The 27,673-nt window shown below is 36.9% G+C and overlaps 3 protein-coding genes across 6 annotated transcripts; 2 read left to right on the top strand and 1 right to left on the bottom strand.

Moving 5' to 3' along the window:
- The first annotated feature begins 1,278 nt into the window (after nucleotides 1-1,278).
- On the top strand, nucleotides 1,279-8,772 carry pax10 (paired box 10). The gene is made up of 8 exons (XM_084405659.1): nucleotides 1,279-1,593; nucleotides 3,773-3,938; nucleotides 4,411-4,578; nucleotides 5,329-5,411; nucleotides 5,539-5,695; nucleotides 5,992-6,062; nucleotides 7,228-7,372; nucleotides 7,546-8,772. Exons 2-8 carry the CDS (start codon nucleotides 3,833-3,835, stop codon nucleotides 7,644-7,646), a joined length of 831 nt encoding a protein of 276 aa, XP_084261785.1. The 5' UTR covers nucleotides 1,279-1,593; nucleotides 3,773-3,832; the 3' UTR covers nucleotides 7,647-8,772.
- A 1,908-nt stretch (nucleotides 8,773-10,680) lies between these two features.
- Nucleotides 10,681-19,872, top strand: bcl2l12 (BCL2 like 12). Of its 4 annotated transcripts, XM_084405612.1 has the most exons (9): nucleotides 10,681-11,036; nucleotides 12,040-12,074; nucleotides 15,800-15,974; nucleotides 16,559-16,823; nucleotides 17,319-17,514; nucleotides 18,151-18,267; nucleotides 18,524-18,597; nucleotides 18,813-19,070; nucleotides 19,622-19,872. In XM_084405612.1, the coding sequence occupies exons 2-9, from the start codon at nucleotides 12,071-12,073 to the stop codon at nucleotides 19,661-19,663; spliced, it is 1,131 nt and encodes a 376-aa protein (XP_084261738.1). In that variant the 5' UTR covers nucleotides 10,681-11,036; nucleotides 12,040-12,070; the 3' UTR covers nucleotides 19,664-19,872. The 4 variants fall into 4 exon arrangements, with proteins under 4 accessions (XP_084261738.1, XP_084261741.1, XP_084261739.1 ...); XM_084405615.1 differs by lacking the exon at nucleotides 12,040-12,074 and having other exon boundaries at nucleotides 10,681-10,889; XM_084405613.1 differs by lacking the exon at nucleotides 12,040-12,074.
- Nucleotides 19,873-20,272: 400 nt separating this feature from the next.
- On the bottom strand, nucleotides 20,273-27,423 carry tspan4b (tetraspanin 4b). Its single transcript, XM_084405650.1, has 8 exons — nucleotides 26,863-27,423; nucleotides 25,977-26,046; nucleotides 24,547-24,738; nucleotides 22,376-22,450; nucleotides 22,172-22,267; nucleotides 21,984-22,094; nucleotides 20,458-20,541; nucleotides 20,273-20,371 (listed from the first exon to the last, which is right to left on the bottom strand). Exons 2-8 carry the CDS (start codon nucleotides 26,043-26,045, stop codon nucleotides 20,303-20,305), a joined length of 696 nt encoding a protein of 231 aa, XP_084261776.1. The 5' UTR covers nucleotide 26,046; nucleotides 26,863-27,423; the 3' UTR covers nucleotides 20,273-20,302.
- Between the last annotated feature and the right edge of the window lie 250 nt (nucleotides 27,424-27,673).

Raw genomic sequence — 27,673 nt, 5'->3', positions numbered from 1 at the left:
CAGTGGAGGGTAAACATGCTATATACACTCTGACGTGTGTGTGTGTGTGTGTGTGTGTGTGTGTGGCAGAAGAGAGGCCCTCGCACGCAGGTCTGAAAGTGTCTACTCATGTTTGCATGTAATCATACTAGCAAGTGTGAAGTTGTGTGAATTTGTTTTCTTCTCATGAGAGCGGCAGTGTCTTGATTTAAAACACAAGAATATGAAGGTCTGTTCATTGTGTTTACCATGTTCATTTTGGGCACCATTAGGCACCAATGCCATTTTAAAAGTTGAAGTAATACTTTTTCATATTATATGATGAGAACAAATCTCATATACTTACCAAAGCTGAATTTATTTGCTAAAAAAAAAATACAGGAAAAACATTAATATTGAGGAAATATTATTACAAAAGTAAATGTTCTATTTTTCAGCATCATTAGTCTTCAGTGTCACACGATCCTTCAGAAATAGTCTAATATGATGATTTGCTGCTAAAGAAACATTTATTGCAGTTGTACTGATTAATATTGGATGAATAGGAAGGTCGAAAGAACAGCGTTTATTTGAAATAGAAATCTTTTGTAACATAAATGCCTTTATTGTCACTTTTTTGATGAATGTAATGTGTCCTTACTAAATAAAGGCAGTCATTTCTTCAGTTCTTACTGACCCCAAACTTTTGAACGCTAATGTATATATAAAAACTACATTTGAACTATAACTTGAAAATACTACATTACTCATATTAAAGGCGTATTGTGAAATAATTGAAACTTCACATGACAAGATTCCCTGACTTCTGTGTATTCTGTCACGATTCATTGTTAGCAATTGATTTTTGTGTTGTGTATTTGTACGTGGTCAGACATTTTTCCGGTCCCAAACAGATGTTATTTGTCACTTGTCTGAGAAGCTTTTGACTACTTAATGATAAATCAAAGGGTCAATGCTCAATGCACACTGGATTTAGATTCCTTCAGATAAACATATTTGAAGATTATTTAACATTATTTTTTATAGGACCCCAAGTATAACAGCAAAGTAGATGTCATCAGTGCGGAGGGTTAAACCACCACTGGCCGCAGGCCGTCACAGAGCAGGTGCATGATCTGAAGCTCTCTCACAGCTTTTAGGTTAGCCATTTTTGGAAGTCCGTATCTACAAACAGCGAATTGCCTTTGTGAGACTTTAGAAATAGCTTTACGTCTCCTCTTTTTCAGTCATTTTTTGCCTCCACCTCTCTCTCTCTCTCACTTCATCACCCCTTTTCCTGGCATTAAGTCCAGACCTGACACTGACACTGACTCTGTGTGTCATCCCTCTCTCTCTCTTTCCCTCTCTCCCTCATTGCTTCAAGGACCAGAGTGCCTGCAGATGCATTTCTCTGTAGCCCACTACCCCTCCCTCGCCTCCTCTCTTTCGCCCTGTCTAACTCTCTCCATCTTTCTCTCCCTTTCCTCTCCTCCCATGCTCTCTCTCTCTCTCTCTCTCGAACACAGTCTAACATTAACAAAGCGAGAGAGCAGAGAGAAGAAGAGAGGGATGAACAGAAAGTGATAGAGACACTGAGCAAGTGTGGACCACTTTTACAATTCATTCATCTACCAGGTGAGTCTCCTTCCTTCACCGCCGGCACAACGATTGAGACATTAACAGAAACATGACTCTTTTATTGGAAATAACAAATAGATTGAGGAAAATGATTGGTTAATTGTAGAAAGCTTATGGCAGACTTGACCTTTGACATTTTCTGTTTTGTGTGAGACCACCAAAGGCAAAATTTAAATAATTGAAATGTGCTTATATTCATCTTGGCCTGAGAGTCATACAGTCACATTCATTTAATGAAATTAATTCATTAAAAATAGTGAAAACTTTTTTACCTACATCAATATACAGTGTTATTTTATTATTGATTGTTACACTTTATCAATGCATTGAATATTGTATATTATTATACAGTAGATATGTCAGCACATGTTGTATATAAAAGGAGACTCTGTATGTGGATTGTATCAATATTTAACTGGTCATTTCCTGGGCATATTCAAGCTCTAATAATTTATTTTTATTATTTAAAATAAATAAAAATTGAAATTTTATTAAAATGTAATAATTTTAGAGTTGTACAAGGAGTTATTTTGGCTTTATCTATTAAACAAAATGTAGAAATAACTGAATGTACAGTGTAGTTGTAAAGCAAATTTGTATGGCACCTGTGTTGTTTCATATGTCATTTCTTTCTTTTTTTTTTTCTTTTTTTTCTCCTTCCCATACATCTGTGTATTTGTCCGTTTAGTAGTCCTAGATCTTTTTTTTTTTTTTTGTCTTTGAAGGTCATGTTTTACTCTCAAAACCCATGCAAATATTATCATGCAAGCACTTCTACGTCATCTTTAATGGTTAGATCTATAGTATTCGTGACGACGGCCTCCTTTCTGTGTGTGTTGGTAGTTTTACATGCAGAACTTTTTTTTTCTGACTCTTCAACAATATTTATTTATTTCGCTGAACGGTGTTTTATAAATGATGTGCAGGTGCTGGGTACACTTACATTTCAGCTGGTGGCTTCACGACTCCATTTTCGTACTGTTTTTTGTTGTGTATTCCGAGTTTGTAGTTGAACACGTAGATTGTGTGCCATTGTATCTATAATTATCTCTTTGTTTTGTAGGAGTGTGTCTCTCTCTGTTGTGAAGAGCCCGTGTGTGTCTGTGCATTGTTGTTAACATTAGTTGACAGTATTACTCTCTCCAGTCATGCGTGTGTGTACGACGATGTCAGACTAGATGTTCTGCACTTCTTAATTACTCGCTGTGTGTGTGTGTGTGTGTGTGTGTGTGTGTGTCTGTCTGTCTGTGGGGGGTTAATGTGTGTGCAAGATAGATAGGTAAAGACAATTGTGACCCATACTTTAAAGAGCAGATGGGTCATTCCATTAAAGTTAATTTGATATGAAGATTTCTTAAAGTAAATTTCTGTAAGATTTAAAAATATTCTGTTGGGCATATACTGTTTTAAGTGTTAATGAATTGCATTGTGCAATCTTAATTCATACATTTTAATATATGCTGGGTTATGTCTATTATATTATGCCTTCAGAATGGTAACAGGGTTGACATTTTACTTTTTAATTTGACATTTCAAGCCTTTCATTACTAATATTTTTTTTACGTATAACTACTTTTAAGTTATCAGTTGTTTACTTTTGAAAACCATAATAACAGGATTGACATTTTAAGACGAATGGATAACAGTTTGTGGACTTCAACTTGTCATTGGAAAGTTAACTTCTTTAAGGACACTGATGTCATTCCAACTAAGTTATTTTGATCTATAGAATAGTGGGCACAAAAATAAAACTTTGGTTTTTATTACAATGCTAAAATGCTAGCTTTTGTTTCCATATATTTTCCAATATTCCAAAAATTGTGCACAGTTGCTAATAATGCAATGAGAAGTTGGAAACACAAGGACTGAGGAGTAAAAATACATAAGTAATTTTAAAAAGCTTCTTGGTGTGTTTAGATTAATACACTACTAAATTTGGCGTCAACTATTCATTGTTAAAGTCCTTTTTTACCCATATGCATATGAGACAAAACACCCGTTTTGAAGGATGACCAAGATCTGTTTATTCTCAGTTACAAAACATCAACATAATCAGCAAAACAGCAAAAAAAAATTGATATATATATTTAATTCTTAAAGCCATTGAGAGGCCAATATGAGAGCTGTTTACTGTAAAATATTTTTCACAGGTTTGCTTCTTTTGTCGTTCATTCAGGGTTGGAGTGGTCTGGATGAAAGAAGGAGAGGGTCAGTGTTTTCTCACAGGTGACGTTTTATGTATGAGAATCTGACTATGCTGAACTTACAAAACAGCTCCAACTGGACTGGCCCAAACAACTGGTACCACCCGGCCGACACCATCAACCCTCAACACGGAACAAGTATGTGAACTTTAGTGAATTATCTCTGTCTCTAGCACCTCAGCATGTGAACGTACACTGTGTGTGTATGTGTGCCAGTGTTTGTGAAGTCAGCTTTGGGGTGAACCAGCAATTCTTATACTTGACTGAGCACAAACAGAGGATGCCAACAGCTACACCATCAGCCACGCATGTACACCCACACCCACACCCACATACAAACACGGCAGTCTCTGGCCTTGACATCCTCCGTTTCATTACAGGAAGGCGGAACTAAAGCAAGCAGACATTACACAGAATTAGATGCCCATAATACAGTTGCTGCTCATTCACACATACGCAAATAAGGTCAAACTGTCAAACACAAGATGCTGCGGTGCACTAGAATTACACAGTCTTCAAAGAGACAGTTCTGTCTATATAATACACACATTGAAATGCAGCACTCTTACAGGACTCTCTGAAGTTGAATGTTTTTTTCTTCTTCTCTCAGATGGTTGCGTGGAAGATCTGAATGCGCAGATGGCCGGAGCAGGGGAAGGAGTGGTGCAGGGAGAGAGGGATGAGGTGGACGAGTCACAGCTACACCTGCAGCTAAAGAGGAAGCTGCAGAGGAACCGCACCAGCTTCACACAGGAGCAGATCGATGCCCTGGAGAAAGGTGTGACTCAAAGCGCTGGCTCAAACTCAGCTTTCCGTGCAAAATAATCTCAGTCCTACAGAGGATAGATATTTTACATATGACCATTGTTTGCTATACTAAATCATGAAAACAGGGTTGAAATTTTAAGATAAAAAAAATTAGTGGACATAAACGTGTCATTCATTATGAGAAAGTTATTTTGATCTATAGAATAGTTCATTACTTTAAAAATGGAGTTATGATAATAACAGGGTTCGCACACAACTCGAGCCTAATTTTTTGTTAAGGAATTAAGACAAATTTACTGAATAAGATTAGAATAAGAAAAACTTACTGAATTTTGTTGATGTGTTCGCTGTGCACGCTAATTTTTTCCATGCAAAATAATCTCAATCCTATATTGTGGATATGATTGTGTGTGATTGCATTCCACCCTTTCTAATTCTTTCATGTTTTGTATTTTAATCTACTGTAAAAAAAAATTTTTTAATTTGTCCCATAATTTACTCATCCTCATGTTGTAGCAAACCTGTATGATTTTTTTCTTCTGTGGAACAAAAAGAATATATTTAAAAAATATATATAATTACTTGTTTTTTTCTTCCATACATTGAAAGTCAATGGGGTCCAAAGTTGTGTTCTGTACAGAAGAAAGTAAGTCATGCAGGTTTGGAACGACATGACAAAATATTTCATTTCTGGACAAACTATCCCTTTAATATTTTAAGTATTAAAAATATTAATAAGTCTATTAAATCTGTTTTCCAGAGTTTGAAAGGACTCATTACCCAGATGTATTTGCAAGAGAGAGACTGGCAGCAAAGATTGATCTTCCAGAGGCAAGAATTCAGGTAACAGTGTTCCTATTTAGCGTTTTAATGATCTTCTTTGAGATTTTAATTGTGTTAATGCTGAACTGCCTTTAAACAAGAAAGACACTGTTCATTATGCACTGACCCATATTGGGGTGATTGACAGGTATGGTTCTCCAATCGGAGAGCTAAGTGGAGAAGGGAGGAAAAGCTGAGAAACCAGAGGAGGTCAGGGGGCAGCAGTTCCTGTTCTCAGACACATACTCCCCTGAGCACATCCTTTAACTCCCCTGTATATCACTCCAATCATAGCAACAGCTCAGGTATGTCTATTTTAATGACTTACTTCACGCTATTAGAACATGTATGCTTTGCTTAATAATTAACGGCTAGATTTCCCCTTTGTTTTCTCTCCTGTTTTCATGCATTAGTGTTTGTTTCTCTTTGTCCTGTTTGTTACTACTCTTTCTTCAAATTCCTCAATTTAAATGTCAGTGTCAAAGTTCTTTATTGCCATGATTACAGTATTGCCAAAGCAATCAAAAAGCAGCAGCAGCAGTAATAGTAGTAGTAATAGTAATAATAATTAACTGATTCTATCCTCTTCTGTTCTTATAAGGCTCAATGCACAGTCGGGGTGATTCGTCTCTCTCAGCCTATAGCTCTCTGTCTGTCTTCTCCAGTATGCAGGTAATTCATGACCTCCTTTGCAGTATACCATAGTAACCTTATAGTCAAGGTGTCTGGCCTAATGCTCATATTTGTAATTCTACATCAGTGTTTAAAAGTGTGATTTTTGTTTATGTTATGACTTATTGGCTAATACTGACACCTAGTGGCGTGCAAGAGTTTTATGTTACAAATGCCATTGTATTAAAAATCATTTGGTTTCACAACAAAATTAAAATTACGTCATCAGTTTACTCACCCTGTGAATGTCATTGTTCTGTGGAACATAAGAGAGCGTATTTTGAACAAATGTTTCAGAAGGATCTCTTAATGAATCTTTCAAAAAGACTCACGAATTTGACGAATCCCCACATGAATGAATTCACTGAATTAAACAGAGGGGCTTTTTAAATAATAATAATTATTATAAAAAAACCGCTGCACTTTTAATGTAGGCTATGCAGTTAGCGTTTATTCAAAACAGTTTTATAAAAATAAAAAAAATACAGTTTTAAAGTACAGTCAAGTACTGTGTGTGTAAAAAATACAGAAATGTATTCTTTCAAGACTTTTATTTTTAATGTCTTAATTAAAAAATGATGCCCTCTCAAACATAATAGCATTCGCCTTTTTGTTTCTTTAAAACATGCAAAAGAGAGTGCTTTCTACAATAATAAATAATGCAGACAGAAATTCTAGTACACGCACCTATTACGCAACTGCAAGGTAAAACCATGCAGTTCTTTGAGTCCGCCTGACATTCAAACTCATTTAAAATTGTGGCGCCCTCTAGAGTTGCTGTGGAATACACACAGTCTGCTGTAGCTTCTAAAAATAGACACTCGCACGTATACAGCAGGTTTACAGTTCAACAGGTCAGTTTTACTCTATAGATCCCCTCCCTTTAGTCAAACAGATCAGCATTATATTTAATGACTTCAAATTCAATCACGTCATGTGTTGTTCGGACTTGACTGTGGCATATTGATCTAAGACACCACCATAACAACGTCAGAGTAGGCTAATCTTTTAAACTTATGTTTTTTGTGTTTTTTTTTTTTTTGCATTATAAGCTGTCAAATTAGTTTATTTATGAATATGTTTATACTATAAATGACATGAGATTAATCTTTTATCTTTTTTTACCCTTCTCTCCTCTCCTCTCCTCTCCTCTCCTCTCCACTAGTCTTTGCCCTCCCAGTCCACTCCAACTTATTCCTGCATGTTACCTCCTTCTCCTTCGGCCCTTCCCCCTCTTTCTCGTAAATTTGACACCTCATCCTATACCTCTCCCCACCTCCCGCCCCCACCCACGGTGAGCACAAACACAGGTGAGTGAAGTTTTGTAACATACTCCACCCTCACACCGCATATGAATACTGTAATCCAAAACTCTGTGTGAATGTGATTTAGCTGCTTTGTGGTTTCCTGTTGTGTTACAAATAAGTCGTCAGAAATGGCCATGTGTGAAGAACGCAATGATTAGCCCCTGTGTCTCTTCCAGGATTCTTTGCCGGTGTTTCCGCAGCAGGGCAGACTGCAGTTCAAGGCGGCGATCAGGAGCTGGGACAAGGTCTGAGTCAGTACTGGACGAGACTGCAGTAAACAACACACCTTATCATTATCAGATAAAACCAGCAGAGCTTCAATCAGCAACTTTGAGCAAAGTATTTAACAAAAAAATGCATCAGGAAACCCTACTTATTTAGATGATTTACACATCAGGGAAGCAGACTATGTAAGCCATAATCCTGTATAAAAAAAAAAAAGATGTGGACATCACAAACCTGCACATGCGGAAGAGAAAATGGACTCCGGTATTTTTGACCTGCACCTTTATAGGCCTAGTCATCAGAACAATGCCAGACAATAGCACACTATCATTCTCAGATATCGGTGACAAAACAGTGCACATCTAAAAATGCCTCATGTTTATGCAACAAAAATGTATTTTTTAATTGATGTGCCAATTACAATCAATATGACAAACAGCACGTGACCAAAATGAGGATGTTTTAAAACCGCATTTGTAGTTATACACCACTGTTCAAAAGGTTGGCTTTGGCAAGATTTTTTTCTATTTTTGAAAAGGCTGCATTTATTTGATCACAAATACAGTAAAACCAGATGTATTGTGAAAAAATATTCATATCTTAAAAGAAAATCCTACTGACTCTTTTGAACTGTGTAGAGGAATGGTATTGAAAATAATGGATTTTGAGAAGTCTATTATGAGCCTATCAGTTACCAGTGCATCATAATATAGCACTGACGTGGAGAAACCAATGACAATCAAGCTTAAACCTGAGCACTGACAATCAAGCAATTGCACAAAGTAGCTTAAAAGGATCAAAACTGAGTATAAATCGATGTAGCCGATGACAATCAAAATACATTATTGCGAAAGGCTGCAAAGACAATCAAACACACAGCTGATCATGTGTAATATACTGAAGGTAATCTAATGATTTATTACTGTACATTGTTAAATGGACATAACTGTGATTTGACTCTTGCTTTATTTCACCACTCTGTAACATTCATAGGTTTTTTTCCCTGTCAGATCCCATGAACTAGATTTGTATGTTTGAATGTGTGTGCATATGAAAGACAGAGACAGAGATAGGGAGAGAGAGTGATAATGTTACTGTATTTATTATTAGAATTGTGAACATTTTAGTGTAAACCCTTTTGTGGAATATCTTAACATTGAAATAAAAATATTACAGTGAAAAGGAACATGCATTTGTCTGTTTTCCTTCATGCAAAGTTTTTATTATTCTTATGTACTTGTATTTACTCTTTGTGCATCTCCTAGAACATTCTTCTAGGACTTTATGCATGTTTGTCTCCCCTCATCTTTCGATTTTTCTCTAGAGTAATGGTGAACTGGTTCACTTGCGGCCGTTTGGGTTGTGTTTACTTATTACTGTCAACGAACAGTAGCATTTCCTGCCTGTGTGCTGGTGGATTTCCTGTTTTTGTTACTCACATTACCACACCCATTGAAAATAATGTTCTGACTAAGTTATTCTCACAGGGACTCAAATGCAGACAGTACAGGAGTTATGAATAACTTTTGATGTAATAAGATATGTGTTTTCATCTCACATACCAGAACACATATATAGAAAATATGGCCACTTGGCTATATATTTGTATATTAACCAAAAGATAGATTAAAATTAAAATCTATCTTTTAAAAATCAGTCCTTGAATTTCCTATGGCACTCACAATGCCGGAAACTGGAACGGATACACTCAGAGGTCTGACTCTGGCCATATCTGAGATGTATCCTCCAAATTTCCGGTGCACTACACTTGATGAGTTTAATTAAGGCCGATGTTAACGAGCTGTGGAGACTGAGAGGGCAAAAGCACGCACAATTCTCTGTTTGAGCAGAGGTCACTGTAATAGTCACGTCTCTTCTATTCCCATAAGGCCTCCAGTCCCCAATCAGAGGATGTTTTATCTAGTTTGTGCGAACATTGGGCCTCCTCCCTCAAACTCATCGCTCCATCTCTACCCCTCCCTCTATCCGTTCATCTCTTGCCCTCTGCCGTGTCTTGGCCTGTGGTTCTCAAGTGAATAAACACATCCTCTGTTTCTCATGCTAACTTTCCTGGTGACAGATTCGAGCTCTGATACACGTCTAAAAGAATATTCCAGGTCATTCAGAACAAGTTAAGCTCAAACGACAATGTGGCATAATGTTGATTACCACAAAAAGACATTTTGACTTGTCCCTGCTTTTCTTTCAAAAAAGCAAAAATATGGGTTACGGTGAGGCACTTACAATGGAAGCGAATGGGGAACATCTGTAAATGTTAAAATACTGACTCTTTCACAAATGAAGCCACAAGAAAATATGCATGTTAACATAATTTTAGTGTGAAAATCTTCTTACAAACTATTTCCAAGTCAAGTTATCCGATTTTACAACCCTGTCCCATGTAAACCCTAAAATAATTGTAAAAAATAATGATTTAAACAGATTTACAGCTCATAAGTTTAAATTAAGATACATGGTAGTTGAAATCATAAGCTTCACATACAGTATATGCTTTTAAATCCTCCAGAACTTACTCTCACCATAACTTCTATTTTTGTATTTTAATTACCCTTATGATTTTTTTTCTTCTCTCCATTTTTATTTTTTAAAGAAAGCAAGGGCCGAAATTAGTTTGTATGGTTATCAACTGTATATGCCATGAACGCTGCCGATTGAACTTGATAAAGGAATATTCCGGATTCAGTAAAACTCGCTTTTTAAATTCAAAATGACTCAAATATTGTGCAGAGGGCAGGTTGGCATAACTAATAAAAGTCATTGGGGGTCAATGCCATTATAGCAGAGAAAATACACAATTAGAACAATTTAAAATCCTTAATGGTCACAACATACATGAGAGGGGTAGCCATTTTAAACTCTGCACCACATTTAGAGTCCACCAAACTCTCTCTCTCTCTCTCTCTCTGTGTGTGCACGTGTGTGTGTGTGTGTGTGTGTGTGTGTATGTATGTTTGTATTTGCCTGTGTGTGTGTCTCTCGGAGAGTTCTCTGCTGGTTTCCTGTCACAGAGGAAGTGCCTCACCCAGCTGTGTTGCTCCCTATTGGCTCACGGTCAGGAGAACAGTGATTTGGGGCTGATATGGCGGCCGAGCGAGGGATAGATAGAGGGAGTGCAGAGCGAAGAGAGGGAGAAGCAGTCAGGACAGGTCAGAGGGTAGGAAGGAAGAGAAGAGAGTGCACAGCTAAATAAAGACAGACAAGATGAAGAGAGCAAGTGAAGGAGGTTGCAGACTCAAGAGCATATCATCTCTGCTAAAGAGGAAATAACTCTGAGGTAAGACATCTGAGAGCAGATGAAGCCTCGGAGAAGAAAAAGATAGTTGCACGGACAGATATGATTTTACAAACATAAAGAAAAGGCTTGAGGGTTTGTCAACTTTGGATGAAAAAGGATGTTCCTGTGCAGAGAGGCTTTTTTATGGTAAATACAGATCTCATTTTAATTTCTGCACTGATATGCTCTATAGCCTATATGTGGCATTTCTTTATGATAAACATCATTGAGAGCTTTTGAAACTGTGTGGACTTTCCATACTTAACCTAGAATTTGCAAACTAAGATGTTCCTTGATCTTTCATTACTTCTGAATTTCCTCTTGCTGCTTTTCACTCTTATTTAATAACTGAGATTAATGTTCAATTCAGCTTTATTCACTACATGTTTTAGTTTTTTTTCCCTGGCTTTCCTGACTGACCTTTTCTATCAATCCTTATCCAAATTACCCCAACTCGTAATGTTTGACTTCATTGTATGTATATGCCTCTATTCCTCTGTCTGACGGTCCATCTCTGTCTCTCCCAATCCTTGTACCAGTGTCTGATTTTACAGATGACGCTGGACGGGGTTTGGGGGGGGCTGAGGGAGGACAAATGCTCCCCAACTTCCCTGTCATCAATACCAACATTAATATTAGTACCAGGCACCAGATAACTCTCTTTTCTGAATGGCTCATAAATGTGTGTGTTTTTCCCCCCTGAAAATAAACCCTGTTTGGTAAAATACACATCTTGAGTGATTTTGTTTTTCAGTTGTTTCATGTAAATTCATTTCAAAATGTTCACTTATATGTTTGTTTTTTGCATTTATTTTACTTTAGTCATAAAGTAGAAATTTGTTTTTAACACCACCATGCAAGACAGATGTGAAGGGTAAATAATCTTTTAAATGACAAAGTAAAATCAAAACTTAAAGGGATATTTCCTACAAAAAAATGAAAATTTTGTCATCTCTTACTCACCGTCAAGTTGTTCCAAACCTGTATGAGTTTCTTTCTTCGGTTGAACACGAAAGAGGATAATTTAAAGAATGTTACTTATACAGATGACGGTAGCCGTTAACTTTCAAAGTAACAATATCTTTATTTTTCCTACCATCAACTGTTTGATTACCAACATTCTTTAAATATCTTCTTTCGTGTTCAACAGAAGAAAGAAACTCAAACAAGTTTGGAACAACATGGGTGAGTAAGTGATGACAAAATTTTCATTTTTGGGTGAATATCCCTTTAAAGAGTAAAATAACTTGTCGTGTTGACAATTATAGCCAATGAAACACATTATTTGGGTCACATAATAGTATGTTTAATAAACTAAAAAGTTTCTTAATGCACCAATTGAGCATACTGGAAGATTGAACCCTGTCCATTGGGAAAATGGACCCGTCCCATTTGAGTCGTCCAGTGACATGCGCAGTTCGCACAACGTAAGTCGGTCATTCCGCAATCCGCAGGTCGGACTTAACGCGGTAGTGAAACCGGTAAGCTGGAACTCGGTTTCGACAGTGGAGTGGTATCTATAACATCGATATGATTATGAATCACCGCTTCAGACCTGATTTGATTCAGTGTGAGATCTGACCTACCTCTGAACTCTTCAATAACATCAGACACAACTTACTCGTCTGAAGTTTAGCACAGTTCGCTGCTGAGTCGCGCGTAAATGTATCTGTTTTGTTTTTAGTATCCGTGTTTTAATAGTATTGACCTTATCCGTGTTTACGCGCCGCGACTCGGCTGATTCCTTTGGACTTCGAGGTGGTGACATATTTACCAGGTATGAACTATAGGCTACTACTTGTGCGCTTGAACTTACAGGTATTTTCTGGTGATGCTTGCTTTCATCAAAGACATATGTCCTCTTTTTACAATGTCTATGTACTCGAATTCAGGTGTAAGTTAAGTAGGCTAACTATAGAAGTGTAGCTTTTTTAGGTTGTTAAAAAGAGTATCACGAAGTAGCCAGAAATCTTGAATCTGTTGTGGCAGAATGAACGTAAAGAAGCTTAAATGTATCTTACCCCCGGTTTCACAGACCAGGCTTAAGCTAGTCCCGGACTAAAATGCATTTCTGAGCGGTATTAACTGAAAACAACTTGCACTGACTTAAAATATGTCAATGCCATTGTTTTGTCTCAAGATGCACACCAGTAATGTTTTTTATAAGGCACGTTTATAAAAGCTACATAAATCTCCTAATTGAACTACGTCCTGGCTTAACCCCTTAACGCCTGAATTTATAAAGCTGTATATAAAAAAAAAAATTCTGTGTGTTTTTGACTTTAGGTAGATGGTAAATAATGTTGAGATTATCAATTTCACTTTTGCACAACAAATAAATAGAAATTTTGGTATGTTGCAAATTTGCGACAACAGGCATTTAGGGTAATTTTGGTATGTTGCAAATTTGCGACAGTGGGCATTTAGGGTATTTTTTTACAAAATGGAAAAATTAATAAAACACATTTTCCCATCTCAGGAATGTAGATTTTATTCATGGCACAAAGTTGTTAGAACTTATAAACTTTATACTTATAAACTTTGACAAATTAATGAATCTTGACAACAGCAAGAAACAAAACACTCTCCTACTCCCTAACATTGACAGTAGTTTTTATACATTCCATGTTACACTCTGTTTAACTCTTTCCTTGTTTCTCCAGTGCATACATTATATATTCTTATAGTGTTATATCCTAACATGCTATTTTTTGTGAAAAAAAAAAAAATACTTTTTTTTGGCTGAAACCATCTAAATACAGCATTATTATAATATGTAGCCATTAGCCCAATCCAGCCGTTATGGCCCAATGTCGCAAATTTGCTACAAACAGAAATCTACAAAGTACGTAAAAAATATTCGTCACATGAAGTCTATATGAATAACATAGCTATAGAAGCAATCAATAAGCTGGTACATATTTTTATCTTAGCACAACTTAACTCATTTTGGGAAATTTCTCCACATTTGCGCACTTGATATGCGGATTTTGCAAAACAAAATATTAGCTTCGGTGAACCGGATGTAGTTCCCACTCCGACCGCTCCTACGATAAACCAGTGCGTGCAAAATGTTCCTAGGTATGTATCGAATGTGCACAAACAGGCATTGGGGGAAAACACACGCTATCTCGCCTGCAGTCTGAATGGAAGGGGTTTGTTGCAAATTCGCGACAGTAGGCGTTAAGGGCTAAACCCTGTCTGTGAAACCAGGCCTCATCTCTTAGTATCTAATTTTAGTCAAAATCTATGTAGCCTACGTTTAATTAACTTGATATTTTCCCAATTACACAATGATGTGTTCACTGACACACACACACACAAACTGTAGGCAAGCATAGAATAAAAATACATTGTTTTTTAGGTTCATCACTTTTACACAGCATTTATGGAAACATGCTTAATTTTTTCATACATTTATAAAATGCCATTCAAGCTAAGAATGTCATAAATCTGACAGCTTTTGCAATGCAGAAAATTCCTCTTTTGAACTGGATTATGAATGCAAGTAGTAAACATGCCACTACAGCAGAAGCTGGGTGAGGGTGTTTTCCCGCTTCTGCTTTTAAATCCACACTTACGTGTCTTTAGTTGAAAGCTGCTTAGAATTGATATGGTATTGGGTAAGTGCGTACTATCAGGCCTTAGATCACCTCGGATCTTACAATTAGCACAGTTATGGGAATATTTAATAGCATAATTCCAGTCTAAACGCAGTAAAAAATAAATCATAATTATTTTACACGCAAAGTCCAAATTAGTATAGGCCTAGTAGTTTTGTATATTAGTTAAAGTGTGTCATAAAAAAAGTGAACAGGGTCTAGGCTCATATGGGGAAGATGAACCAAAACGTGGAAAAGTGTTTTGAGTTGTAAAACTGCCCTGGCCTGCATAAGCAATAACAATAACATACCTACAGTGGAATTTACAATGTCTGATGGGTCGTAATAACCTGTAAAGTAGGTAAATGCACTCAGTGAATGTGAGAAATTATAGGAATGATAATATGCTTTACACAAACAGTTGTTTGATTTTAGGCTTTCATTCCAAATAATAATAGTTTTTCCCCACTTTTTTTGTTCACTTGAACACTAATATATTATATAAAGGTATTTTATATGTAATATATGTCAAAAAATAAACCACAGGCCAAGTTTAGTCCAGTAGTCAGGCATCATAGCTGCCAAAGTGGCACATCGGTCTGTGACATGTACATGTATGCATCACATTTATTATGCAACCAAAAAAAAGTTGTTATAACTGGTCTTCATTGATCATTTCAAGTTACTTGAATGTTTTTACAATCAAAATGATACTGGTTTATGCTGGTATTATCGAAAACCCTAGCCTACTTGGTGGGCACTATATAGGCCTTTACACACAGTTGATACTCTGTAAAATAATCCAAGGATTTAATGATATCATTAGAAAATCAATGTATTTTTTGTTTCTGTCAAAGTGCTGAGCTTGTCGTCATGTTTGAGATGTTTGTGAAAGGCTATACATGACGTAGATAAAATGACTGAGGTAAACGGACTGGAACTTCCAGCTCTTACTCTGTGTTTTTGTATCTTTGTATGTCACTAGTTATACTTTTATAGTTATGCTTTCACTTCCTTCAAGTATCCACTATTAATTAATGTACTACTCACTTCTCTTTTGATAGAAAGGATTATTGGTTGTATTTTAATGCATATTTTTTTCACTGAAGAGTAAGACCAAACATACAAAGTACACACTGACCTCCAATTATTCTTTTGTCTGGATAGAGATTTGAGGCTCTGGTTTAGTTTCACTTGTGGAAATTTGGTCAGCAGTACATTGGAATTCTGCAGTGGTGGTTTGTATGGTGTAGTCTGAAAGCGTTTTCACGTTTTAAAGAGTTTTTTTTTGTTCTCTCTCTGTCTCAGCGATGGCAGACGAGGTGGTCAGGCCTGCATCCCCGTCTCAGTCCATCTCTCTCCTGGAGATTAAAGCGGAGACGCGGATGGTGCTGAAGTCTTTCCTGCGTCACTCGCTCTCGATTGCTCCCGGTGAGAGGCCTGGAAGGATTGGGGGAGAATACAATGACCCAAACAAATACAGGTGACACAAATCAATCATTCAATCACATACAGAATTAAACACTGTCATGACGTGAAGTAAAACAACTCCATGTCAGATTTTTGTAAATATCAGCTCATTTTATTAGACTATGGTGCTGTGTAAATTGTTTTATTTGACTAGCACTTGAAAAGATTTTTAACAAAGTCAGTCTACAATCATATAGGTTATCTCTGTAACTTAAAACAATGGCTTGTGTTGTAAATTAAGAAAGCATTACCTACAGTACAAGAGGATTTGGCGGAAATACTGTATATTCTAGTGTTAGTTATTTAGTCCATCTAATCATTCGCCAATCATTCTTTTCATATGTCTTTCATTAATTATTTAAAAAAATAATGCTGCTTAGCTCACTATTGTGACAGTTCTGCCAGGATCTTTTCTACTAACATCATTTATTCAGTGGTCTTACCTTGAACAGCAAATCAATTATGTCCATCTTTATTATATGAACATGCAAATTTGTGAAAATGTTGATGTAATTGTGATAAAAGAAAATGTACTTTTAATATTTTGGAAATGAAAACATTACCCATGTTTCTCTTTCTCTCGCTTCCTTTTCTTAGTGCCTCTAAGAAAGACAAGGTAAGGAAAGATGCAAATGGATGGGACTCTTTGGACGAGGAGATCAGTGCCGCAGAGGAGAAGAAACATGGGATTAAAAATTTCATAAAAAGAAGACTGAGAACCCGTTCGTCCACAATCCGCCATACTAAGAAAGACGGTAGCGCTGACCCGACTCCAAACAACAGCCTGGAGAAGCAGAGTCAGCCGGGCCAGTCCGACAAGCCATCGGCGAACGGAACACAAAGTTTACCCAGGAAAACAGAGGTTAAAAAAAAATTAAACATTACTTCTTTTTTTTTTGTCAAATAATATGTGTGCAATTTGCCCTGTTATTTTAGGTTTCTTCATAAAAATCTACACTGCAAATGATTGTAATAATCAAAAGCTTTGCATTTTAGAAATAATTTCTGCTGGGTTCAGTATGGCAAAAATAGGCTCCTACTTTTTCCTCGACACTTCTGCTTGTGCTCATGTTACCTTTTTGGGCCAAAATGGGCACCAAAATAAATATGCTTTGCCTGTGCATGCGGAGTGAACCAGGCAAACACTAGTTATATCTGTGTAGACTAAAACCTGCTCTTGTTTTATCCGGGCCATGGACTGCAAGTTAATTAAAAGCTTTTTTGGTTTCAGTATTAAGAATTTCCTGACCAGTCAAGGAGCCAAAATGTATTTATTTTTAGTTTCTTCTTTCTTAACATTATGTGATTTAATATTGCTGTTCAGAACTTGTTAATGAGAAGATTTTTTTTTTTTTAGGAAGAGATATGCGGTCCATCATCTGCGTCTGAAGAGGAAGTTGACCGAAAATCAGGGAAGAAAAAGAAGAAAAAGATGAAATTATCTGATATTCTCAAAAAAGTGTCTTTTAAAAAAGAAGAGCCTCGTCCTCGGCGCCCGGCCACGCTGCTTTTAAAAGATGCCTCAGATGCTGAGGAGCATCCTGCTTCACCATGTAAGTGTCAGACGTACAATAGATACAGCTTGTTTTATGGATATAGAAGTTGAGACACAGGAGGCACTGTCGGGAATGTGGTCTTGATTGTTTTATGTCTTGTGCCTATAAATATAGGGTCGGTAAGATTTTTTTGTAATGTTTTTTTTGAAAGAAGCTTCTTATGCTCACCAAGGCTACATTTATTTTTATATAGTAAAAATTGTATATTGTGAAATGTCATTAGAATTTAAAATAATTGTTTTCTATTTTAATAAATTAAAATGTTTCAGCGTTATTACTCTAGTCTTCAGTGTCTCATGATCCTTCAGAAATCATTCTAATATGATGATTTGCTGCTCAAGAAACATTTCTTATTATCAATGTTAAAAAAAGAAACAGTTGTGCTGCTTAATATTTCTGTGGAAACCATTATAATTTTCTTTTTCAGGATTCTTTGGTGAATACAAAGAACAGCATTTATAACATATTTATAACATACAAGCATATTTTATAACATTATAAATGTCTTTACTATCACTTTTGATCAATTAAATGCATTCTTGCTGAATAAAAATAAGAATTTGGTACTGACACCAAAACTTTAGAACGATATTTGATATGCATTTGATATGATGTAATAATTTTTTTCCTCAGCCCATCCTCCTGAGTTTTATGATGATGTGGCAGAAACTTTGGACAGAATCGCACAGAAACACAGCGTGAAAAAGAAATCCCCCGTTAAACCTGAGCCTGTGCCAAGTCCACCCAAAGGTACACATAAAACCATAAACGATGCATAACTTGTTTATGTATAATTTTATCATAATGTGTGAAGTAGATACATTTTCAGTGGAATATCAAAGCAAGAGCGGACCAGTTATATTATGTCCCATCTTGCTGTGTGCTGTCTTTACAGAAATGGATGTGATTTAACAATAGCTTATTGTTATATGGACTGATGGTCCGGCTGAGGTTTTTCACTTACATTGTTTGGAGATTAGGTTACACTTCTTCTTTTTGTTTGCAGTAAATGACAAAGAAGCTGTGGTTCAGCAGCTAGTTCAGATATTGACTTCAGAAGGGGATGCCATTAACAGCAAGGTAATGTTCCCTGATCTCAGTTCGCCATTCTTGCTAATCCTTTTTCGTATCTTACTAGGATATAGAGTAAACTTGGCTCTAAAGAAGCTCTTGGTTCCTTATCGTAAAGATTTAATAGCATACATATAATAAATCTTGAGTTTTTGACTATTTATGGTCATATTTTCAGCTGCTGCCTTGTGTTTATCATTGTTAATTGTGGTTTAATGTTGTAGATAAACACCAACCCCTTCCTGCGGTCCACCCTCACCCGCCTCTCCTACGCATCTTTTGCCAAACTCCTTGACACGTACGCCAATCAGAGTGAAGAACCTCCTGTTCCCGCGCCGGTCAGCCCTACGCTGCGGCGTCTCGCCATCACCATGGATGTGTCTCGTCGAGTCGTCACAGCTACTGGTGTTCAGCGTCTGACAGGCTATGCTGAACGCTACATGGAGAGCTTTGCACCATGGGTGAGGAGCCACGGAGGATGGGTGAGCAGGTTTTTCTGTCTACATTGAACTTTTCCTCAGTCTCTCTCTGGGCAGACTGATCTCATGAAATGGCGTATGTATGACACGCCAATTCGTATTTCCATTTTTGGCGTGCTATCAACACGCATAATCGCTTTTCAGCGTGTTTATCAACGCCGTTGACTTAACGTTACATTACTCTCTATATAAATATATATGACTTACCCCAACCCCGTCCCTAAACCTACCCGTCACTGGGGTTAATACCATTTATGAGTCTTCCCCTACCATCCTAGTAAAAAAATATCGCTCCCCAGATGTAGATTTACATTTTGCTTCATTTCGCTCGGACATTTAACGGCGTAGACATACACGCGGAAGATGACGGCGTGGACATACACGCGGATAGCTCAAAATGCGTATAGATAACACGCCACTTGACTTGAAAGTGGCGTGTATGTTTACGCAAAGTCATGATGCCATGTTGCTCTGGGATATTCATCTGTTATTTTCTTCCAGAAGGGGGCACAATTGTGTCAAGTAATCCTCTCTTTTTGTGTCTTCTTCCACAGGATAAAATTGCACATTTTGATGAGGTCCTGGAGTGTGATTGACCTTAGACCTTTTCATAATGAACTCCTGAAAGTTCTCAAATCATGTAGCATGACCTCTGTGAGGCAAAGAAGAAGAGAAGAACCAGCCAACTGGGGAATTGACACTACTTGATCAGAAAGTTTCTCTGCTGATGTATTTATTATTCTTTTGTATTTTGGATGTTTTTTTTATGTGCCATTTTATACCAAAATACATGATGCCAATCATCTACTGTTGTGTTGCATTGTTTTTTTATTTGTAACGACCTTAACAGACGTTAATATAGTACAGACCGTTGGTTTAGTATAACAAATCATCAACTCTTAAACATTTAATTTCCATTTATAGGAAATTCACACTGATTGCATGTTCATTGTAAGCAGTTATAAGGGTATTTAATATAGAGTGCAATAATTCTAAGATTTACTTTTTCCACCTACTGTATACATTCACTTTATATTCATTTAATCTTCTTTTTCTAAGTACAAATGAATTATTTAGCCTTTTATCTGGTAAATGAATTTATCTGAGATTCGTCTGAGCTTCTTCCTAAGTGCAGTACTGTAATCTATGTGCACATGCATATCACATCCAGTATCTCTAATAGGCAAGTCTGTTTAAACATTCATTACATATTCAGAAATGGGGCGAAGGAAGGGTCAGTCCATGTATTTTTCTGCTCGTAGGATTTGGCAGTACATCAGCATGGAGAACACCAAAGCAAGAATCTGGAGGGAGAAAAACGCAGTCGCATTATACCAGTGCTTAAATTCATAATAATCAAACTACACCAGATACACAAGTTTAAAAGTACCTGAACGATTCCAATACAAACTCCAAACCCAAGCACTGAGGTGATGTTAGCCAGAAGCCAGTCCTTGGCCTTCTCATAGCACGGCTAAAACACATTTAAAAAACAGTTTTATCAGCCGGTCGTTATCTCAAAGTAAGCCATGACAGTAATCAGGGTCTCGATTTAATTTGAGATACAGACTGGCTGGAAGTACATCTTGCCTATTACATAGTTACCAAATAAATAAACAACTGGACATGAAGTTTAAATTGTTGTAAATGTACTCTATCATTCAGATGTTTGGGGTTAGTAAATTCTCTTAACCCCGGTTTCACAGACAATGCTTAAGTTAGTCTCCGATTAAAATGCATGTTTGAGGTGTTTTAACTGAAAGCAACTTGCTCCGATATATCTTAAAACATGTCAGTGCCATTGTTTTGTCTCAAGATGCACACCAGTAATGTTTTGTTTTTTTCTAAGTTATTAAAGTCACTTAAATGCCCTAATTGAACTAAACCCTAATCCTGGCTTAATCTAAGCCCTGTCTGTGAAACCGGGCCTTTATGATTTTGAAAGACACTCTTATACTCACCAAGGCTGCAATTATCTGATCGCAAATGCAGTAAAACTAGTTATATTGTGAAATATTTTAGTGAAGTTTTCTAGAAAATGTTTAATGAAAATTTCTGTAAAAATTTTTGCACTTTATTTCAATTAGGATATTTTGGCAGCCGTGTCAACTGTCCCTTTGCGCCATCTGGTGGTGATTTCAAGAATTACAATATCCATTATTTTTCAAAATTTAAATATATTTGTGTGTAATTTGAGAAAACTGTAAAAATTGTTACTGTAATTTGTCATTAATAGCATAATACTACTTAAAATAGCAGCTGAGGTATATTGTTTGTCATTTTAAATTGTAAGTTCTGAGTAGGCCTACAATTTAAAATAAAATAAAACAAAATAGTTATTTTAATAGTTACAAAATAGGGATTTCTTTACAGTGTACATTTTACAATGTCATTTATTCCTGTGATGACAAAAATGAATTTTCAGCATCATTACCCCCAGTCTTCAGTGTCACATGATCCTTCAGAAATACTAATTATGATATGCTGATTTGCTGCTCAAAAAACATTTCTTACAAAAACGCATCGTTTCGCTTCAGATGGCCTTTATTAACCCCCTGGAGCTGTATGGATTACTTTTAATATGGATGGATGTGCTTTTTGGGCCTTCAAAATCTCAGGTAGCCTACTATTCACTCCCATTATACAGCTTGGAAGAGCCAGGATATTTTCTAATATAACTCCGATTGTGTTTGGGTGAAAGAAGAAAGTCATAGCTACACCTAGGATGGCTTGAGGGTGAGTAAATTATGGGATCATTTCATTTTTGGATGAACTAACACTTTAACATATCAGATGCATATAGGGTTTGTGCCAGATTTCATTTTATATTACACTTGTGGTTGCAATTATCAGCCGTTGGCGGGATTTAGGAACGTGTGGTACTTAGCTGACCCTAAACCCCAGAAATGTTCTGACCTCTTCCCAATGATGGCATTCTCCAGAATTCCTGCAGCAGGATTCAGGAAGTTCGCCGTTGAATGTTTTATTGTGCCAGTCGGTGTGGTTGCTCACGCCACAGCACTTGAACTGAAGGAGACAGAATCCATGATATACACTGAAGAATCTTAGTCTTCATATTTGTGACTATTATAAACCTAACTCACAATCCTCTGCATGTTGTCCCAGGATTTTCGCAGCCTGTCATTTTTTTTATAGTCATTCATTCCCTCTCTTAGGTCATCCTTAGCCTTTTTGTCCAACTAAATGGACAAAACAGAGACAAGCGGATAAACAGGATGTAGAAGGCAAAGTGTTTTCCTGAAAGGAAAGGCTGAAATATTTGCAAGGCTCAGACGTTAGTCTCTTACCTCTTCATGATACACACTCAAAACCAAAATCAGCGCCATTTCTGTCAGGACTAGAAACAAGAGGATCACAAAAAACTGAAAGAACAAGAAAAAACTATTAGAGTACACGAATGACAACAATATTCCCATGTAGGAAGAAAAATATATTTAAATATAAAATATTTTTATGAACTTATTTATTTCTCTTAGGCAGCAATGAGGTTAAACAAAGAGCAATTAGAGACTTCTGCTTCCTCTGCTTCTCAGATTTTTATCCTGAAAAGTCCCATTCTGGTCTCAAATTTGCCAAGATCAATCAAATTCTTATTTCAATATAGATTCAATATTTTTCATCAAATACCAGTCCAAATTATTTGAACTATACTGCTATAGACACCAATTTTATTGTTCTGTACCCAACAATTGCCTCTCTTTTTTTTCCCTATAAGGAGAAACATTAGAGATGAGGATGATAATCGAACTTCTTCCAAATAAAATGTATTTTTCCAAATATTTTTTTTTACATGAAATTAAAATGATTTAATTATGTACATTAGATGTTAAATTAATATACCGGTACTGCCGTTCAAACTTTTGGATTTTAAATGTTCTTGAAAAAATTATTTTTTATACTGGCATCATGCGCGGCAAAAATGATGTCATACTTACCAGGGCTGCATACAGCAGAAACTATTAAAATATTATTACATTTTAATTAACTATTTTCTTTTTTAATATAAATGTAATTAAAGGTAGAGTAGGCAAAAAAAATTATAAACACTTTTTATTGGTTGAAACTCTCTTCATATCCTGATAGCAATCAATGACAGAAGTGGTCGAAATATTAAAACATGTACATCTTCTGTCAAAGTCTCAGGACAAAAAAAATTTCTTCCAATCATTGGATTCGGTCCAAATGCAATGATAATATGTCCTACCTCTGTCAACACGTATTCTATACCTCCACGTATCGGCTCACGCAGACATCACACGTAATCAGCGCGTTCTGTAAGGCTATGTAGAGTTAGACAGACGTCAGTCACTGAGCGCCACAAACAGTTCAAAAGCCTTTTACAGTTCCTCCTCGACCAAAACAACGAGCTAATGCTGCGTTCACACCATGTCCTAACCTTAATTTAAAGACGGCAACCCGTGATGTTCAATATCAACGCCAAAATGAATCTGCAGCAGTCAGGTGGTACAAGTCCGAGTTCTGTAAGTTGTTTACGTACATTAATATTAAATCTTATGTGCTTTGAGAAATGAGGTGATTTAACCCTTTCACACGTAAGTTTAAAATATTCTGGCTGACCCCCCAGAGTTTTTCAAGGCGACCGTTATTTAGAATGTGTCACTTTATGGTTTCCATGGTGACGCGTCATTGCGTGTCACGTGACACACCGCAGCAACAACAGAGCTGAATGAATGGTGATCTGCTTTTATGTCATTTTTCCTTTTTTATTCAAAATATTCACAAATTTGTTAGATATGACATGAAATATCTGATATTCCTGATGAAATACATAAATGTAAGTGGCTGGTGAACTGGGAGAAGAATAGAGTAAACTTTAAAGTTACTTACACAATGTGTATCTGATATGAATAAAACGTGTCTAATTATAATGGAAAGGATTATTATTGCCTCTTCCTTTGACATCAGTGTGTATTTTACAAACTCTAAATGTATTGTTTTATTTAGTACTTATATGTATGAAACCTAAAATAAATATTATGTGGTTGAAAACACTGAAAAGTTGTGATATATGACAGCTCTGAGCGCGCCTGTCTCTAGCTCAGTGCCAGCCAACGCGCGAAAGCACATTTGAATTTAGTAGTTTATCACGTCATGCACTGACCGTTCCGGTGTGATCGGACGCTCCAGGGACCAGCCTAGACTGATCACACTGGTGTGATCGTACGTGCGAAAGGGTTAATATGATCTCTCGTGACGCTTTCCTTTGCATGTGTTTTGAAGGAGCCGTGGCTTTGGAGACGCTCTGAATGGAGGGTGGGATCTTATGCTTTCAAAGCTAGCTTGCTATTTCTAGCCTCTCTGAAATTGCCTACCCTACCTTTAATCCGTGTGATGGCAATGCTAAATATTCAGCAGCTATTATTCCAGTCTTCAGTGTCACATGAGGGCAGTTTCCACATTTGTTTTACTGATGTCAGTATGGATCCAGGTACCTTACCGTCATCAATAGACACTTCTGCTCTTTTAGCGCGCCAAGGCATCCGAGAAACCCTGTCACCATGGTGACGCCCCCAGCAACAAGCAGCAGGTTGGCCGCGGAGAGTGAAGGGAAGGACAGCGGTAGAGATGAAAACTCAGACTGTGTGAAGGCGAGCCACACCCCGACACCAAATAAACCACATCCTCCCAACTGCACAAACAAGCAGGTAAAGAAAAATAACTTGGCATCAGTTTAAGGCAGGTCATTCTAAGGAACAAGTGTAGGCCTGCATGGCCTTTATAAACATGGGCTAGTATTGAACATACTTGCATACATTTTTAAAACATTTGTGTATATTTATTGAACAGATGGAATACACTTCTCGTATTTTAACCACTGGGAATCATACACTTGCCGACTTTGTAAACTGGGCGTCATACTCTAAACGACTGAAAATCGCTAGAAAAAATTGTTTAGCCTAGTGTATGTTTCAATATTCTGTACAATCATGAAAGAAGAACAATACACATATTCCACATATTTTTACAGTGTACTCCAGCCTTCAGTTTTATGATTGACTGAGTGGCGTTCCGTGACTGTTTTTCTGCATATGTTACAACGTTACGCCCGTAGGTGGTGACGAGTGACATCATTCACTCAACGATTCGCTGAGTGAATGATTCAATGACTTGTTCAATGATTCGATCCACAACACTCACAGGAACGCCACTACTGAGATGCGTAACAGTTGGTTCTGATAATTTGGTCTTTGTTGGGACTCCTTTCGATGGCGGAGCAAAAATGGACGAAGTATTTGTGTAAGTTACTACGTATAAACTAACTTTTTGTTTGTTTACTGAACTGGTGTATTAAACCGATAATAGTTACGCTTGCGAATCTTGTTTGTCTGAATAGCATCATATCATTCAGAACAACATCACACTCTTGCTCTTGTTCAGTGGCAGAAAGAATCATAGACAGGTTTGATGAATACGTTGATGTTAAAGGTATAGCGGAGGATTTTCCCGAATTTTAGAAAAGAACCGCCCTCTCCACTTTTTGAAAAAATGCACATGCTCCCGAGAGGGAACGCCTATTAAATGTGTGCACGAGCTAATCATAGCTTACATTAACTTTTACTAGCAGTGATTTTAAATGGATTTCTCCAAATAGCATGTCAAACTTTACCTGTCGAGTAGAAACTTCACGACTGAGGCATCAGTGGGAAGCCCAACCTGTGTTTTGAGCGCACGCCATCATGTGAATCGTGTGCACGAGCACGTACGACGGCCTTACGTAAACATATCACCAGAATGATTGACACTTAGGAGGACCAATAGTCTTGATGATCCACCCGGAAAAAGAAAATCCTCCGCTATACCTTTAACTGAATAAAGATCCTAAAGCTGCCAAACTGATATTCTGCAGAAGCCTAAAACAGAACTAACCCAAAAGATGAGGTTGAAGATAAACATGAGGTACTTCACACAGCAGAGGCAACCTCGTGACGCAGACATTCTGCATGAAAGAAGAAAGACAGGAATATAATCACAAAATGACGACATATAAACGTATTGTGTGTGCTATTAACGTGTGTAAACTTTCACACTCTCCTGAACTGTAGCATGGAGAGGAAGTGCTGTTTCCAGACAGGAAGAAACCACCCTTGTGTTGTACTGCTGATAGCATTAACTAGAAAGCCATTATGTTCCATGACTAAAACATACCTACTCAAGTAGGGCCTCTCTTTTACTTTAAACTCAAAGAATATTGTGGACTTTGATATGCGTCACTTCATATTCCATGAGCAGAAAGCAACATAATCATGTTGGTGGTTATTTTGCTCTTTTTGTTCCACATATTATGGGACAAAATGTAAACATTTAAGCCCCCTCTAAGTGAGGCAGCACATGGATTTATGATCTGATTTCAGTGGTATGTCAGTAATGGTTCTGGAAATTGGCACCATATGTATGCGGGAATATAAGTTCTTAAAATATGAGATCACATAGAAACCTAAACATAACTTTAGTTTCTTGTGATTATAAATGCTTAGAAAAGAGTGCTTGAAGCATACATCCACTTTTTTCTTTTAAAATTAAATTCTGCCTGTCCATAAAATGTATTTTTCTGACCTAAATGAAAAACACAAACGATCATCTATTTTATCCATCTATCTCAGTAAATCACAGGTTTGCACAAACTCGCTGTCAACAACATTGTTTTCTCTAGTCTGCTTCAGTAATGATCAAGTGGTTTGTAACCAGTACCCAAATCTATATATTTAATATTCCAAAAAGTACATTAAACATCAATCCAATATAGTTGCTTTACCTTTATTTAGGTGGAGACAGAAAAAAGTGACTGACAGGCAACTGAAAGGTTTCCAGGAAAAGAGTTGAGTTTTCACTGTGTCCTAAATCCAAAGCTTCCCGTATTGTCTTTTTGTTCTTAAGTACTGATGAAGTTCATGAGATCTTGCTTTATTTATTCATTGACCGATATTATCCACATCACAGATGTGATTCCTCCAGTTCTCCAGGGTGTAAATGACTCTTCATACGTGAAAAAAAAAAAAAAAAGGCTTCAGTGAAGTGATGAACTTAAATGATTGGTCATGCAGTTTCCAGGCACACAAAATTCTTCACAAGCTTTTCTTTCTTTGTTGTTTAATTCCTCGTATCATTTCTCTCTGGGATTACTCATGGCATTACAAAAAAATATATTTTTCTTTTTTAAGTTAACACAAACAACGTCAAAATATTTGTTTGCTTGTTAGTTTGTTCCCTCAGCCTTAATTGCTAATTCCCGGTTGTCTTTGTCTATCTTTTCAACTATTTACCTCCCTCTCTTGTTCCAAATAACTTCCAGATGTAGTTATCAGCCCTCCCCTCTGACTCTTTCCCTCTCTCCTCCTCCCGCTGGTCTCCAGAGAATCCATTCTTTTCCAAGGCCCTCCTCTCCTGAATCTTTCTCCCTCCCTCTTTCTCTTGGTTTTGTCCAAACAATCCTGATGGATGTGGCCAGCAGACACACATTTGAGGCTTTGCAGTCCTCTGTGTGTCTTTTTGTTTAGTCTTTAGATCTTTAATCTATTAAACACACTACTAACCCTTTGTAGAACTCTCAAACACTTTTTTTTATT

Source organism: Rutilus rutilus (assembly GCF_951802725.1).
Source record: "Rutilus rutilus genome assembly, chromosome: 1".
Lineage (NCBI taxonomy): Eukaryota > Metazoa > Chordata > Actinopteri > Cypriniformes > Leuciscidae > Rutilus > Rutilus rutilus.
Note: the sequence above shows the minus strand (reverse complement) of the source record. Positions and strands in the feature narration are given on the sequence as shown.

Coding starts and splice junctions, on each gene's coding strand:
- pax10 (XM_084405659.1), top strand. CDS start 3,833: ATGTATGAGAATCTGACTATGCTGAACTTACAAAACAGCTCCAACTGG. Junction 5,412..5,538: donor TTCCAGAGGCAAGAATTCAG/GTAACAGTGTTC, acceptor GGTGATTGACAG/GTATGGTTCTCCAATCGGAG. Junction 6,063..7,227: donor CTGTCTTCTCCAGTATGCAG/GTAATTCATGAC, acceptor CCTCTCCACTAG/TCTTTGCCCTCCCAGTCCAC.
- bcl2l12 (XM_084405612.1), top strand. Junction 17,515..18,150: donor GGAGCATCCTGCTTCACCAT/GTAAGTGTCAGA, acceptor TTTTTTCCTCAG/CCCATCCTCCTGAGTTTTAT. Junction 19,071..19,621: donor TGAGGAGCCACGGAGGATGG/GTGAGCAGGTTT, acceptor CTTCTTCCACAG/GATAAAATTGCACATTTTGA.
- tspan4b (XM_084405650.1), bottom strand. CDS start 26,045: ATGTCTGCGTCACGAGGTTGCCTCTGCTGTGTGAAGTACCTCATGTTT. Junction 24,739..25,976: donor TCTTCAACCTCATCTTTTGG/GTTAGTTCTGTT, acceptor TTGTTTGTGCAG/TTGGGAGGATGTGGTTTATT. Junction 22,095..22,171: donor GGGACAACATGCAGAGGATT/GTGAGTTAGGTT, acceptor TGTCTCCTTCAG/TTCAAGTGCTGTGGCGTGAG.